We start from the raw sequence: 13,853 nt of genomic DNA, 5'->3' as shown, positions 1-13,853 counted from the left end.
TGGTTACATCGGCACTTTGCCATGTCACATTATTTTACTTCTGATAGAAAAGGATTGTCAAAGAGAACAAACACTCAGATCATCACTTATTTGATTATGTTTTCTTCATTATTCGCCAATTACGAGATGATTTTCGTTTTGCAAATATTCATCACTAATATTATTTTGTCAGGAATTGTGAGACTTACAGGTTGATTGCTTCTATAACGATGCACTGCTGCGGTCTGTTCGAGGTTATATCAATAGAAAGATCGAGATGCTTTGCAAGTGGGAAAATCGGGATTTGCATGATCATGTTATTGATATCGTTCAATCTCATCTGAAAGCAATCAAGTAAAAATATTACATAAGTATAACATTTGATCAAATAGCAAAAATAGCAAAAAATATTATTTAATCAAAAAGAAAAATGAAATAAGAAAGAAAAAAAAAAATAAATCTATAATGTTTTTAGAAATGGAAAGATTTCAAATCATTGAATAATATTTTGTTTCAATCATGTGAATTTCATTAATGTATTTTCATAATTATTAGTGATCAATATATTGTAATGAAAATTCTTGAAAAAAGAAAAAAGTTATTAAGATTTACAAAACTTTACTAGCATATCTAAATTTTTTGCAAATAATAGTATAATAAGAAAGATTCCAAATGTTTTAAAAAAAATTATAAATAAATAAAGTGATTAAGTAATAAAATAGCATATGTGATATCATTCTTGTACTATTATTTTGAACACAGAGAAGTAAAAAAATGTTTTGAGAATGATAATAAAAGTGTTTGATTTATGTCAGTCTTTCATTATTATCGCTATTTACTGTTTTATTGAAACAAACATAGCTATATGTTTTATCATAACACTATTTAATTCCCTATAATTATTCACTATAATCTTTTGAAACTTTGACAATATAAAAATAGTTTTTTGAAATATGATGGAACAAACATTACGATTTTGATTATTATCATTTAAGTTTTCTTATTAATATTATGATGCAAATAATGTCACAACCAATTTATTCTTTTTCAAAAAAATTTGCACGTAAAAGAAATCTATACTATCTATGACCAGAAAACATGAGAAACTAACCTGAATTGCGCATGCAAGGTATAAGTTTATAATTTGAAGCGTTTTCTGCGCATCTGCTGATTCCTACATAAATCCAAACATATAATTCTGCCACATCGTTGAAATAACTGCTATTCCATGCTAAATTCTATATTATATATTTTATAAACGCGCGCGCAATGTAGCAGCTACCGTTTTATCACAGTAATATTTTCGAACTCTTAACCATTGAAAGGAAATAATGGAAACAAAACACACGAAAAAAGATCTGAAGCAAGCCTTCTACGCGCAGTCGTTCTTAAAGATAGTCGGTGTTTGGCCAATTCCCATCGAATCCCCTTTGAGTTTGAAGATACGAAATTGGTTCATAACTTTCTTCTCTCTTTTCTTGCAAATATGTATCGTGGGTCCGTGCATTTTGGTCGTGCTCCTAAAAGAGAAGAATGGAAAGAGAAAGATAAATCTATTCAAATTGCTTACCAACACTCTGAATCAATTATTCAAATATGTGATCACATTGAACAGAGCGAACGAATTAGCAATAGCCATGGACGAGATAAAAAACGATTGGTTGACTGCCACATCGGAGGATCGGTGGATTTTCGCGGCAAATTCAAAAATCGGTCAAAGAGTGATGTTGATAGTAGCTGTCACCGTATATAGCAGCGGTCTCGGTTATCGAATGCTTCTTCCACTTTTGAAAGGGAAAATTGTCCTGCCGAATAATGTTACCATAAGACTGCTGCCCTGTCCAACTTACTTTACTTTTTTTAACGAATTAGTTAGCCCATACTACGAGATGATCTTCATGCTGCAATTATTGGCTGGATTTTTCAGTTATACAGTCCTCAATGGCACTGTTGGGATTTCCTTGATGCTTTCTCTTCATATGTGTAGTTTATTGAAGATTTTAACGAGGAAAATGGCCGATCTCACAAATGGATCGATTACTAGTGAGAATATTATGCAAGAAAAGATTGTGGATATTGTGGAATATCAAACAAAAATCAAAAGGTAAGTGAATTGAAATTGAAATGTAGCATTGGCTGAAAAATAAAAAGTATGTAGTGTACCTGCATCGTGTTTTTTTTTCTTTTTTTTTTTTCAGATTTTTGGGTAACGCAGAACTGATCACCGAGTATTTTTGTTTTTACGATATTGGCTGTAACATGTGTCTTATGTGTTTCATAGGATATAGTGCTATTCTGGTAGAGAATAAAGTTGAAAATATAAAAAGGAAATAGAATATTTTTACGATAGTTGCTTCATTTCAGGAATGGGAAAACCATAATATCGCCGCTATAGTAGTCCACTTTATGCTGTTAGGGACATGCATTTTTATTATATATATAGTTTGTTATATCGGTCAACTTCTTCTCGACGAAGTATAAATTACATTATTATCGTTATTTATTTTAACATAAATTTGTCTTGAACATTCTTTTCAGAGCAATAATTTAGCACAAACGTGTATCACGTTAAGCTGGTACCATTTTCCGATAAGAAAGGCCCGATGTTTGATACTGATGATTATTATGTCCAATTACCCTGTAAAACTAACGGCGGCTAAAGTGGTGGATGTATCTTTAACCACCTTCACCGATGTAAGTATGAAGAAAATTATTATATAAATTTTTATCTTCAAATTTTATACATCTTGCGAAATATATTTTTTTGAAATATATTTTCAGGTCATGAAGGCGGCAATGGGTTATTTAAATATGTTACGAGAAGTTATTTAATGTTATCACTTAAACTTATGAAATGAAATAATATGTTTCGATATATATAGAAATATTCTTGATCACAACACTTAGAAAAAACATAAAAATGTTTCCTCAATCACACTTTTTTCACATATATCACAAATTATTATTGCAAATTAATTGATCTTATTTTGTACTAAATATTTTAAAAATAGTAATTACAGTATTTTAATATTATTATCTCCTTATATAATTTTTCATAATCATAGTCTAATTATATTTTTTTTTGTACATGCATATAACTTATTGTGGCAATCTCTTTTCAAATATATTTAGTATATATATGTAAAAAAAGGATAAACAAATTATATTTGTTACAAGATATACTTATGTGATACATTGCAAATAATCCTGAACACATGTTCTCAAATACATTTCCATTCTTTTTCACATTGTAAAATTGTACAAAGTATTTTGAAATTGTTTTTACCATTATTTCCATTCCATCCATGTTGATGTCATCGTTCAATTTCAATTACATTTGAAAGTAATCAAGTATAAATATTATATGATGTTTCATTAAAAAGATATAACACTATATTTACGATAAACGATATATAGAATAATATAGTTTATTCATTATCTATTTGTTAATTTTAAGAAAAAAACATTTTATAATAATATATTGTTTTTATACATGAATTTTCATTCTTTGAATTTGCTATTAGTGTCTTTTTTTTTATAATTTGAATCTTGATCATACTATGCCACTATGATTGATTATAACTGATTTATAGTTGCATATTTTTATTTCATAAAAAATCAATTCTAAATACTGCTTTATAATTATTCAATAAGTCTTGAGAATATGAAAATATGAGAAACTTTGAGAATATGAAAATAAAATGTTTTCTAGAATATCATCGAACAAATATCACAATTATTATAATCACAATTGAATTACTATTAAATACCACGATGGTAAATACTTAAGTCTCTCTTAATAAACACTTATTTTTTTAACTACAACAAGTCATATTTCTTTATGTAAAATTGCTCGTGAAAGAGATCTACTATCTATGATCAAAAAACCTGGAAATCTAATCTGTATTGCGCATGCAAGGTATAAGTATCATAATTTGAATCGTTTTCTGCGCATCTGCCGATTCCTACATGAATCTAAATATATGATTCTACAACATTATTGAAATAACTGTTATTCCTCGCTAAATTCGACATTATATATTTTATAAACGCACGCGCAATGTAAAGGATGCAGTTTTATCGCAAACATACAGTAATGTTCACGAACTTTCAACCATTGGAAAGAAATAATGGAAACGAAATACGTGGGAAAAGATTTGAAGCAAGCGTTCTACGCGCAATCGTTTTTGAAGATAATCGGTGCTTGGCCTATTGAATCTTCTTTAAGCTCGAAGATACGAAAATGGTTTATAATTTCTTTCTCCATTTCCTTGCAAATGTGTATCGTGATTCCGTGTATCTTAGTCATGTTCCTAAAAGAGAAGAATGGAAGAAGAAAAATAAATCTGTTAATGCTGCTCACCAATACTTTGAATCAAGTGTTCAAGTATGTGATCACGCTAAATAGAGCGAACGAATTGAGAATAGCTATACACGAAATAAAAAAAGATTGGTTGACCGCCACACCTGAAGATCGATTTGTCTTTGTCGCGAATTCAAGGATCGGTCAACGAATAATGCTGATAATAGTTGTCACCATGTATAGCAGTGGTCTCGGTTATCGAATGCTTCTTCCACTTTTAAAAGGGAAAATTATTCTACCGAATAATGTTACCATAAGACTACTCCCCTGTCCAACTTACTTTACTTTTTTTAACGAATTAGTTAGCCCATACTACGAGATGATCTTCATGCTGCAACTTCTGGCTGGATTTTTCATTTATACAGTTCTCAGTAGCACCGTCGGAATTTCCTTGATGCTTTCTCTCCACATGTGTAGCTTGTTGAAGATTTTAAGGAGAAAAATGATCGATCTCGCGGATGGATCGATTACCAGCGAGAATATTATGCAGGAGAAGATTGTGGATATCGTGGAATATCAAACGAAGATCAAAAGGTAAACGAGAAATTGGAATGTCTACCTGAAAATGAGAAATATGTCAAATATAGATTATGTTATGCTTCATCACTTTTTCAGATTTTTAGATAATACAGAATTGATCACGCAATATTTTTGTTTTTACGAAATCAGCTGTAACACTTGCCTTATATGTTTCGTAGGATATTGCATTATTCTGGTACGAGTAGGAAATGAAATTGAAAATATCGAAGATATAATATTTTTATAATAAAACCAGTGTCTATTTTCAGGAATGGGAAAACCATAATATCGTTGCTATAGTGGTGCATTTTATGCTATTAGGGACCTGTATTTTTGTTACATACATAGTCTGTTATATTGGTCAACTACTCCTCGATGAAGTAATACAAACTGCATTATTGTCGCGTATTATTATTTATTTTAACATGAATTTATATTTTCAGAGCAATAATTTAGCGCGAACATGTATCACGTTAAACTGGTATCATTTTCCAACAAAAAAAGCCCGGTGTTTAATACTGATAATAATTATGTCTAATTATCCTGTAAAACTGACAGCGGCTAAAGTGGTAGACGTATCTTTAACCACCTTCACTGATGTAAGTATGAAAAAAGTTACTTTTCATCTTCAAATTTCATATATTCTACGAAATATATTTTTTAGGTCATGAAGGCGGCAATGGGTTATTTAAATATGTTACGAGAAGTTACCTAATCTCTCCATTAAAATTATTATAAAAATTCGTAAAATAGAATACGATTAGAGACATAGAAATATTCTCGGTAGCAATACTTAGAATTGACATAAAAATATTTTCTCGATCACATATTTTCACATATTTAAATTATTATTAATTAACTAATTAAATATTCTATTATATATTAGATATTTTAAAAGTAGTAATTATAATATTTTGTATTCTTTTACGTAAAATTTTAGTAATCATAATTCTACTTTGCATACATGACATTTAGCAAATTACTTACCTACTTGTGACAATTTAAATAGATATCTGTATATATATTAACAAATTATTTGTTATAAAATGATGTGCATGACACTCTTGAATACTTGACTGATAGCAATTTTAAGTGTTTATCCTCAAATATAGTACACATTCACTCTTCTATAAGATTGAATTTTAAAATCTTTTTCATTGTATTTTTTTTCAATTTTAAGAATTTCAATAATTGATCCATAATTAAAAAATCCATAAGAAAAAAACTCATCCTCAAAATACTGGTTTTTTCCACATCTGCACGCTACGATCATAACCATCCATCTTATAAAGTTTGCAAAACTTTTCTGGAAAATTACAAAAAATTACAAAAGTATTATTTTACTGTAATTTCGAATAATATATAATATAATAGAAGCATATAAATATTAAATTTTTTTACAAATTTATTACGTATATAAAATATTATTTTAAATATTTTAAAACATTTAATTATATTTTTAAATTACTCTAAAAAAAATTATTCACATATCTGTTGAAAAGATGAACACTATAAAAAACCATCAATTGCTATAATGAAACTTTTCAGCCGTTCAGGAAGTTCAACGTTCAATTCAAAGTATACATAAACGTACAATTTCAACCAATTTTCTCATCATTTCGTAAAAATTCAAACCGCTATTCAACAATCCCCTCAGTTTCAATAACATCGATTCATTTTTAAATTTGCATACATGTTTAACATTTCATGTACGCAAGCGCAATGAAGTTTCCTCAAAGAAGCAATATTGCCGTATGCAACAAAATCAGTTACAAACAAAGTTTTCATCCGATTGAAAAATGGTCCAAATCAGAAACGCGAAAGAAGGGATAAAGCACACTTTTTGGTTCGCATATCCGCTCTCGAGAATGCTTGGCTATTGGCCATTGAATGTCCCCTCTTCCGCGTTTTCCAAAATTTTAAATTCCTTTACAATTTTTTTCTCATATTTACTGCCATTGCTAGTCTTGATTCCAGGCCTTCTGTATGTATTTCTGAAAGAGAGAAATGGAAGGAAAAAAATCAAAATGCTGATGCCACATATCAACAGTATAGCACAAATGACTAAATATACGATTATATTACGACGAACGAAGGAACTTAGCAAATTATTGGACGAGATAAAGAAGGATTGGTCAACAGCCACGCAAGAGAATCGACGAATTTTCAGCTCGAGGGCGTCCATCGAACACAAACTGACGATGATAGTAGCGATCACTATATACGGTGGAGGTTTCTTGTACAGGGCGATTCTTCCACTTTCGAAAGGTAGAATCGTTTTACCGAACAACGTGACTATAAGACTGTTACCTTGTCCGGGTTACTTTGGTTCCTTGAACGAGCAAATTACCCCGAACTACGAGATAATCTTTACGCTGCAAGTTCTCGGCGGATTTGTCACTCACACAGCTGTATGCGGCATCAAAAGTGCTTGTTTGATGGTGTGCATGCATATGTGCGGTTTGCTAAGAATCTTGACGAACAAGCTGATGGATCTTACGAATGACAATGATGAACGAGTTGTACAGAAGAAGATCGTGCATATTGTTGAGTATCAGACGAGAATCAAAGAGTGAGTTTCGAAAGAGAATACAAAAATTTACGGGTAATTGTAGAATAGAATCATTGTGATCGTAATTACGTTTCAGATTTTTGAATCATGTTGATCAATTCGTACCCTATGTTTATCTTATCGAAATTTTTGTTGGAGTACTGATTACGTGCATACTTGGTTACTGCATAATCGTGGTACGAATAAAAGATTCCATGCATTATATCGAAAGTGGTGATAATTTCAGTAACGCATTGTCTTTTAGGAATGGGAAGACAGCGATGCCATGGCTATAATAGCTTACGTTGCCTTGCAAACAACTTGCGTCTTTGGCACGTTCTCGATATGCTATGTCGGTCAACTTCTGGTCGACGAAGTAAACTATCTATTATTATTCCTGAAAAAAAAAATATACAAAATATTAATTAGTTAATATATTTATCAGAAATTTTATGTTTAATAGAGCGAGAGTGTTAGACAAGCGTGCAACACATTGAAATGGTATCGATTACCTACAAAAAAAGCGCGCAGCTTGATACTGTTGATCATTATGTCCAATTATCCAATAAAAGTCACTGCAGGAAGACTTGTGGACGTATCCTTAGTCACTTTTACTAGTGTAAGTACCAAAATGTAGATTTGTGTTCTTACTTTTTTTTGCACATACTGTTACTTATTTTTTAGATCATTAAGAGTGCTGTGGGATATATGAATATATTGCAACAAGTTACTTAAGATCTTATATTTATGAGAAAAATATAAAATTTACTATACGATTGTAATTATATAAAAATGAAATATTGAACTATGTATAATAAGTTGTACTTTTCTATTAAATGTTATATACTTTATTATCCCAACGTGTGATAAATTTTTGTATTTGTCTTGCATTTGCTATAATGAAACGAATATAAATGTACCATATATATAAAAAATTAAAAAAACATTATCATTGTTAAAAAACTAATCTAGAATTTATAAATATTAAATTCTTTCATAATTATAATCGCATATAACATATTTTTCCAAATATTTTACAATTTTTATCAAAAGTTTTAACTTTGATTTTAAAAAATTATTATAATAAATATTATTTTAACTAACAAAGATGAAATTTATGAAAAAATATTAAAGTGCGTTTATGGAACTTCTTAAGATAGGATTCATGCAGTGCAAGATACAAATAATTTCAATTTTTTATACTAAAAAGAATTTAATATAATATATAGGTAAAGAAAAATTACTTGTTTGAAGAAATCTGTGAATTTTCACTACAGAGACAAATATCGATCACAGTAGAATGATAGATATAATGACTACTATGTATAGTTCTGGTATCGCTGATCGAATGATTTTTCCTTTCTTCAAGGTAGAATCCTTCTACTAGATAACACAATTATAAGGTATACTACTATATTCTGGTTGCTACGTGATTTTTAAGAAATAACATCGAATTATTTTTACAAATTTTTGTTGGATTTCTCAACTACTCTCTGCGTTATTTATTTTTATTGAAATGAATTTAATATTGAACATTCTTTTCACAGTAATAATTTAGCACAAACATCATGTTAAACTGGTATTATTTTTTGGCAAAAAAGGCCCAATATTTAATACTATTTATCATTATGTTCAATTATCTTATAAATCTTACAGCTGCCAAAAGGGTAAATGTATTTTTCATCGACATAATGTTATTTTTTTATGTTTTCAAATTTTCGTATCCTGTAAAATATATTTATTATTATTTATTATATATATATTTATTTAAATAAGTTATTTAAATATATTGCGAGAAAGTACTTAACATCTGACGTTAACTATGAAATTCATGAAATATAGTATAATAAAAAGCATAGAAATACATTTTCGATCACAATAATTACAAATAATATAAAAATATTTTCTCGATTACACTTTTTCATTTATTTATTAAACTATTCATTATATATATTTTATATAAAAAAAAGATAATATTTTGTTTGTTCATAAAATTTTAATCATCATAATGTAATATACTCGCAACTTATGATACTTTACATACATAATATTTGCAGATTACTTACTATTAATTATTAATTTATTAAATTACTATATGGTTTCCAAATATGTTTGATGTCTGTATATATTGAATAAAGTATGCAAGAATCCAGAAACTCATTTTCCATTTTTTTTTATAACTATTTACATTTGATTTTATTTATATGATATTGTTTTTACTGAAGGAGCAGAAATGTTTTTTCTCCGTATTCTAGAAATAACTCTATTAAAACAATATCATCGATATCATATGATATTCTTTATCACATTTCACGTTGCTTATGATGCTCTGTACTGCCGTCAATAGTATCAAATAATATTTGTTACAAAATGAAATACATGATATAGTACTTGATTGAAGATAATATTACACATGTTCTCAAGTACAGTACATATTCATCATGATATGAAATCGTATAGAGAATTTTAAAATCATTTATACATTATTTTTCTTCTAATGTAGAAATTATGAAAATTCTCCTTTTATGTAGAATTTCAATAATTGGCCCATAATTATAGAAAACTTCTCCCCCATGAATATTTTCATATTTACTCTTCACAATGGTCATCATTCATTCTATCGATTATAAACTTCGCAAAACTTTTCTGGAAAATTACAAAAAATTACAAAAATATTATCGAATAATGATAAATATGAATATTGAATTTTTTCACAATTATTACGTACATAAAATATTTTTTCAAATATTCAATTCAATATTTTAAAATTATCACAATAAAAAAATGTTCGTTTATCCATTGAAAAGATGAGTACTACGAAAAAAATACCAATGTTATTACAACTTTTTATTCGTAGAGGAAGTTGAGCGTACAATTCAAGCGAAAACGTGTAATTTCAACCAATTTTCTTGTCATTTCGTAAAAATTGAAACCGATATTCAACAATCCCTTAGTTTCAATAACAGCGATTCATTTCTAAATTTACGCATACGTATTTAATATTTCATGTACGCAAGCGCAATGAAGTTTCCTCAAAGAAGCAATTGCCGTATGCAACATGGTCAGTCACGAATAAGCTTTCATCCGACTGAAAAATGGTTCGAATCAGAAACGCGAAAGAAGGCATAAACCATACCCTTTGGTTTGCATATCCCCTCTCGAAAATGGTCGGTTGCTGGCCACTGAACATCCCATCTTCCACGTTCTCCAAAATTTGTAATTCCTTTATAATTTTTATCTCGTACTTGCTCTCAATGATAGTCTTGGTCCCAGGCCTTCTGTATCTATTTCTGAAAGAGAAAAACGGGAGGAGGAAGATTAAAATGATGATGCCACTTATGAGCACTATCGCACAAATGACTAAATATACGATACTATTGCGACGAATGAAAGAATTTAGCAAATTATTGGACGAGATAAAGAAGGATTGGTCGACAGCCACGCAAGAGAATCGACAAATTTTTAGCGCGAGGGCGTCCATAGAGCACAAGCTGACAACGGTAATAGCTATCACTATATACGGAGGAGGTTTCTTTTACAGAATGATTCTTCCACTTTCGAAAGGTAGAATCGTTTTACCGAACAATGTAACTATAAGATTGTTACCCTGTCCGGGTTACTTTGGCTCCTTGAACGTTCAAATTACCCCGAACTACGAGATAATCTTCACGCTGCAAATTCTCGGCGGATTTATCATTTACACAGCTCTGTGCGGCGTGAAGAGTTCTTGTTTGATGCTGTGTATGCACATGTGCGGTTTGTTGAGGATCTTGACGAACAAGGTGATGGAACTTACGAGTGACAAGGACGAAAAAGTCGTACAAGAGAAGATCGTGTACATTGTTCAATATCAGACGAGGATCAAAGAGTGAGTATCTCCATTTTTTTGAAAAAAGGGAGTATAAAGATGCGTGGTGAATCGTATGAATAAGAAAGAATTACATGCAACATAATCCAAATTTTGATTTCAGATTTTACAATTACGTTGATCAATTCGTACCCTACGTTTATTTTATCGAAATGATTGTCGGAGTATCAATTACGTGTGTACTTGGTTATTGCATAATCGTGGTATGAACGAAAGATTCGATTCATTATATCGAAAGTGATAGTAATTTCAGTAACATATTGTCTTTTAGGAATGGGAAGATAGCGATGCTATGGCTATAATTGCTTATATCGTCCTGCAAGTAACTTGCGTCTTTGGCACGTTCTCGATATGCTACGCCGGTCAACTTCTAGTCGACGAAGTAAATCATCTAATGTGTTATTGAATTGGGCAAAAATATATTTAATATTCGTTTGGATATTTATCAGAAATTTTGTTTTTAATAGAGCGAGAATGTTAGACAGGCGTGCAAAACATTGAAGTGGTATCGATTACCTACAAAGAAAGCTCGCAGCTTAATATTATTGATTATTATGTCGAATTATCCGCTAAAAGTCACGGCAGGAAGAATTATAGACGTATCGTTAGTCACGTTTACTAGCGTAAGTATCGAAATATTAGACTTTTACTTTTATTTTTTGCACTTATATATATATATGTATATATATATTGCATTATTTTTTAGATCATTAAGAGTGCAATAGGATACATGAATATACTACAACAAGTTACTTAAGATTTTACGTTCATTGGAAAACTCTTTTAATCTACCGCAGTAATCAAAGATGATCCTGAACTATATATAAAGCACTTGTTCACTTTCTTATCGAATCAAAATTTGAATAATTGAACCGCAATTACGAAGAGAGAAATTTTGTATAATTTGTTTCTGTGTTGTACTCTTATATATGTTTATCATAATGAAAATAATTGCATTTATCCATTGTAAACTAATATCCATCGATACGATATTTTACAAGATTATAAACCATTATCATTATAACTTATGCATTAGAATTTATGAATATTAAATTCTCTTAAATATCGTAATTGCATATAAAGTATTTTTATAAATATTTTATAACTTTTATTGAAAACAATAAGTTTGATTTTAAAAAATTCAAAACAAATATTACCGCAAAATCGAATAGATGAAAAAATATCAAAGTGCTATTACAATGAAATATCTTTATAAGATATAATTTATAAAACAAATTTATATGTCATTGTATCAGATTTTCACTTCTTCACGAGAAACATCAATTACAGAATGGCGATAAAAACATTGTTATGTATGATAATATGTATGTGTAATGTAATGACAATTATCGAATCATTCTTTCATTTTCAAAAGACAATTTTTCTTTATAACGTAACTATATTGCAAATTGAACCATGTTTTTTATGTTTGTTATATATGCTACATATTTTTTAACAATTTATACGAATTACGAAATTTTTTACGATACAAATTTTTGATAGATTTTTCAATTTTATCACTCTGTGCAATATTACACGACTTAATAGAATGCTTTGCAGTATAGTTTGTTGATGATTCTACATAAATAGGATGAATGAATCTTACCAATCAAATGAAACAGAGATAATTGAATCCACAAAGCTCATGAATATTGTTGAACATCAGAAGATTAAAAGGTGAGTAGAAATTTGATATATGTTATATATGGATATTTTATCTGGAAAAAGATTATATTTACAGATTAGAGATTATTATATTAATGGAATGCATGATGATTGAAATATGATTTCAACTTTTAACTCACATTTTATTTTTATTTTCACAAGAATACATATATGCATTTTTTGGACATACTTTTATATTTCAATATTCTTCATTCACACACTTCAGTTGAATATTCCTGAAAACGATAATTACAAGATAGTTATATTATATAACATTAATTATATTTTAAGAAAAAATAATAATCACAGTTTTAGTAATTTTTTTTTTATTAGAATTCTCTCTTTTTTTGTATATTTTACGCGTTATATTAGTCAATTTCATGAAATATGATTAAAGATATAAAAATATTATATTTTTATCATATTTTTTACTTATTAAATTATTAATTTCATTTTATCTATTAAATTGTTTTTATTTTATATTAAATATTTTTTTTTAAATTATAATATTTAGTTGCCTTTTATATAAAATAATTTTAATTTTTTCCCTATTTCTAATTTATTTACATTTATTTATATTTCGATATTTTATTTATTTTTATTTATACGATATTGTCTTTATTCGGAAAGAGATATACTTGTTCTTCTGCGTGTCTCGGAAACAACTTTATTAAAATGATATTATCAATACTAATATTGAATAGAACTGTCATTTTTTTATCGCATTTCACGATGCTTCACTAGCTATCAATGTTTCTAACAGTATTAATAAATTATATTTATTAAATTGATGAACAAGATACATAGTAGTTGAAAATAATATGCACAAGTTTTCAAGCACTTACATAAGCTATAAAATCATACTGATAGATTTGAAATCATTTTTATATTATTTTCTATTTTACGTG

At 28.6% G+C, this 13,853-nt stretch overlaps 4 protein-coding genes across 4 annotated transcripts; all 4 read left to right on the top strand.

The window, feature by feature from the left end:
• The first annotated feature begins 1,310 nt into the window (after window positions 1-1,310).
• On the top strand, window positions 1,311-2,893 carry LOC122720531. The gene is made up of 5 exons (XM_043947298.1): window positions 1,311-2,083; window positions 2,178-2,277; window positions 2,344-2,454; window positions 2,518-2,673; window positions 2,761-2,893. The coding sequence occupies exons 1-5, from the start codon at window positions 1,311-1,313 to the stop codon at window positions 2,809-2,811; spliced, it is 1,191 nt and encodes a 396-aa protein (XP_043803233.1). The 3' UTR covers window positions 2,812-2,893.
• A 1,216-nt stretch (window positions 2,894-4,109) lies between these two features.
• LOC122720532 lies at window positions 4,110-5,576 on the top strand. The gene is made up of 4 exons (XM_043947299.1): window positions 4,110-4,876; window positions 4,958-5,057; window positions 5,131-5,460; window positions 5,526-5,576. Exons 1-4 carry the CDS (start codon window positions 4,110-4,112, stop codon window positions 5,574-5,576), a joined length of 1,248 nt encoding a protein of 415 aa, XP_043803234.1.
• A 1,084-nt stretch (window positions 5,577-6,660) lies between these two features.
• LOC122720601 lies at window positions 6,661-8,147 on the top strand. Its single transcript, XM_043947399.1, has 5 exons — window positions 6,661-7,433; window positions 7,510-7,609; window positions 7,678-7,788; window positions 7,876-8,031; window positions 8,097-8,147. Exons 1-5 carry the CDS (start codon window positions 6,661-6,663, stop codon window positions 8,145-8,147), a joined length of 1,191 nt encoding a protein of 396 aa, XP_043803334.1.
• A 2,360-nt stretch (window positions 8,148-10,507) lies between these two features.
• On the top strand, window positions 10,508-12,123 carry LOC122720600 (odorant receptor 85b-like). Its single transcript, XM_043947398.1, has 5 exons — window positions 10,508-11,280; window positions 11,384-11,483; window positions 11,552-11,662; window positions 11,748-11,903; window positions 11,987-12,123. The coding sequence occupies exons 1-5, from the start codon at window positions 10,508-10,510 to the stop codon at window positions 12,035-12,037; spliced, it is 1,191 nt and encodes a 396-aa protein (XP_043803333.1). The 3' UTR covers window positions 12,038-12,123.
• Window positions 12,124-13,853: the final 1,730 nt, after the last annotated feature.

Source organism: Apis laboriosa, unplaced genomic scaffold, assembly GCF_014066325.1.
Source record: "Apis laboriosa isolate Shangri-la unplaced genomic scaffold, ASM1406632v1 scaffold12_cov154, whole genome shotgun sequence".
Lineage (NCBI taxonomy): Eukaryota > Metazoa > Arthropoda > Insecta > Hymenoptera > Apidae > Apis > Apis laboriosa.
This window is presented reverse-complemented; position numbering and strand designations above follow the sequence as displayed.

Excerpts from the sequence above, each read along its gene's own strand:
- LOC122720531 (XM_043947298.1), top strand. The coding sequence starts at position 1,311 with ATGGAAACAAAACACACGAAAAAAGATCTGAAGCAAGCCTTCTACGCG. Across the intron at positions 2,278-2,343 it reads TAGGATATAGTGCTATTCTG|GAATGGGAAAACCATAATAT; the intron begins GTAGAGAATAAA and ends GCTTCATTTCAG. Across the intron at positions 2,674-2,760 it reads CTTTAACCACCTTCACCGAT|GTCATGAAGGCGGCAATGGG; the intron begins GTAAGTATGAAG and ends ATATATTTTCAG.
- LOC122720601 (XM_043947399.1), top strand. The coding sequence starts at position 6,661 with ATGGTCCAAATCAGAAACGCGAAAGAAGGGATAAAGCACACTTTTTGG. Across the intron at positions 7,434-7,509 it reads TATCAGACGAGAATCAAAGA|ATTTTTGAATCATGTTGATC; the intron begins GTGAGTTTCGAA and ends ATTACGTTTCAG. Across the intron at positions 8,032-8,096 it reads CCTTAGTCACTTTTACTAGT|ATCATTAAGAGTGCTGTGGG; the intron begins GTAAGTACCAAA and ends CTTATTTTTTAG.
- LOC122720600 (XM_043947398.1), top strand. The coding sequence starts at position 10,508 with ATGGTTCGAATCAGAAACGCGAAAGAAGGCATAAACCATACCCTTTGG. Across the intron at positions 11,663-11,747 it reads GTCAACTTCTAGTCGACGAA|AGCGAGAATGTTAGACAGGC; the intron begins GTAAATCATCTA and ends TGTTTTTAATAG. Across the intron at positions 11,904-11,986 it reads CGTTAGTCACGTTTACTAGC|ATCATTAAGAGTGCAATAGG; the intron begins GTAAGTATCGAA and ends ATTATTTTTTAG.
- LOC122720532 (XM_043947299.1), top strand. The coding sequence starts at position 4,110 with ATGGAAACGAAATACGTGGGAAAAGATTTGAAGCAAGCGTTCTACGCG. Across the intron at positions 4,877-4,957 it reads TATCAAACGAAGATCAAAAG|ATTTTTAGATAATACAGAAT; the intron begins GTAAACGAGAAA and ends TCACTTTTTCAG. Across the intron at positions 5,058-5,130 it reads TAGGATATTGCATTATTCTG|GAATGGGAAAACCATAATAT; the intron begins GTACGAGTAGGA and ends GTCTATTTTCAG.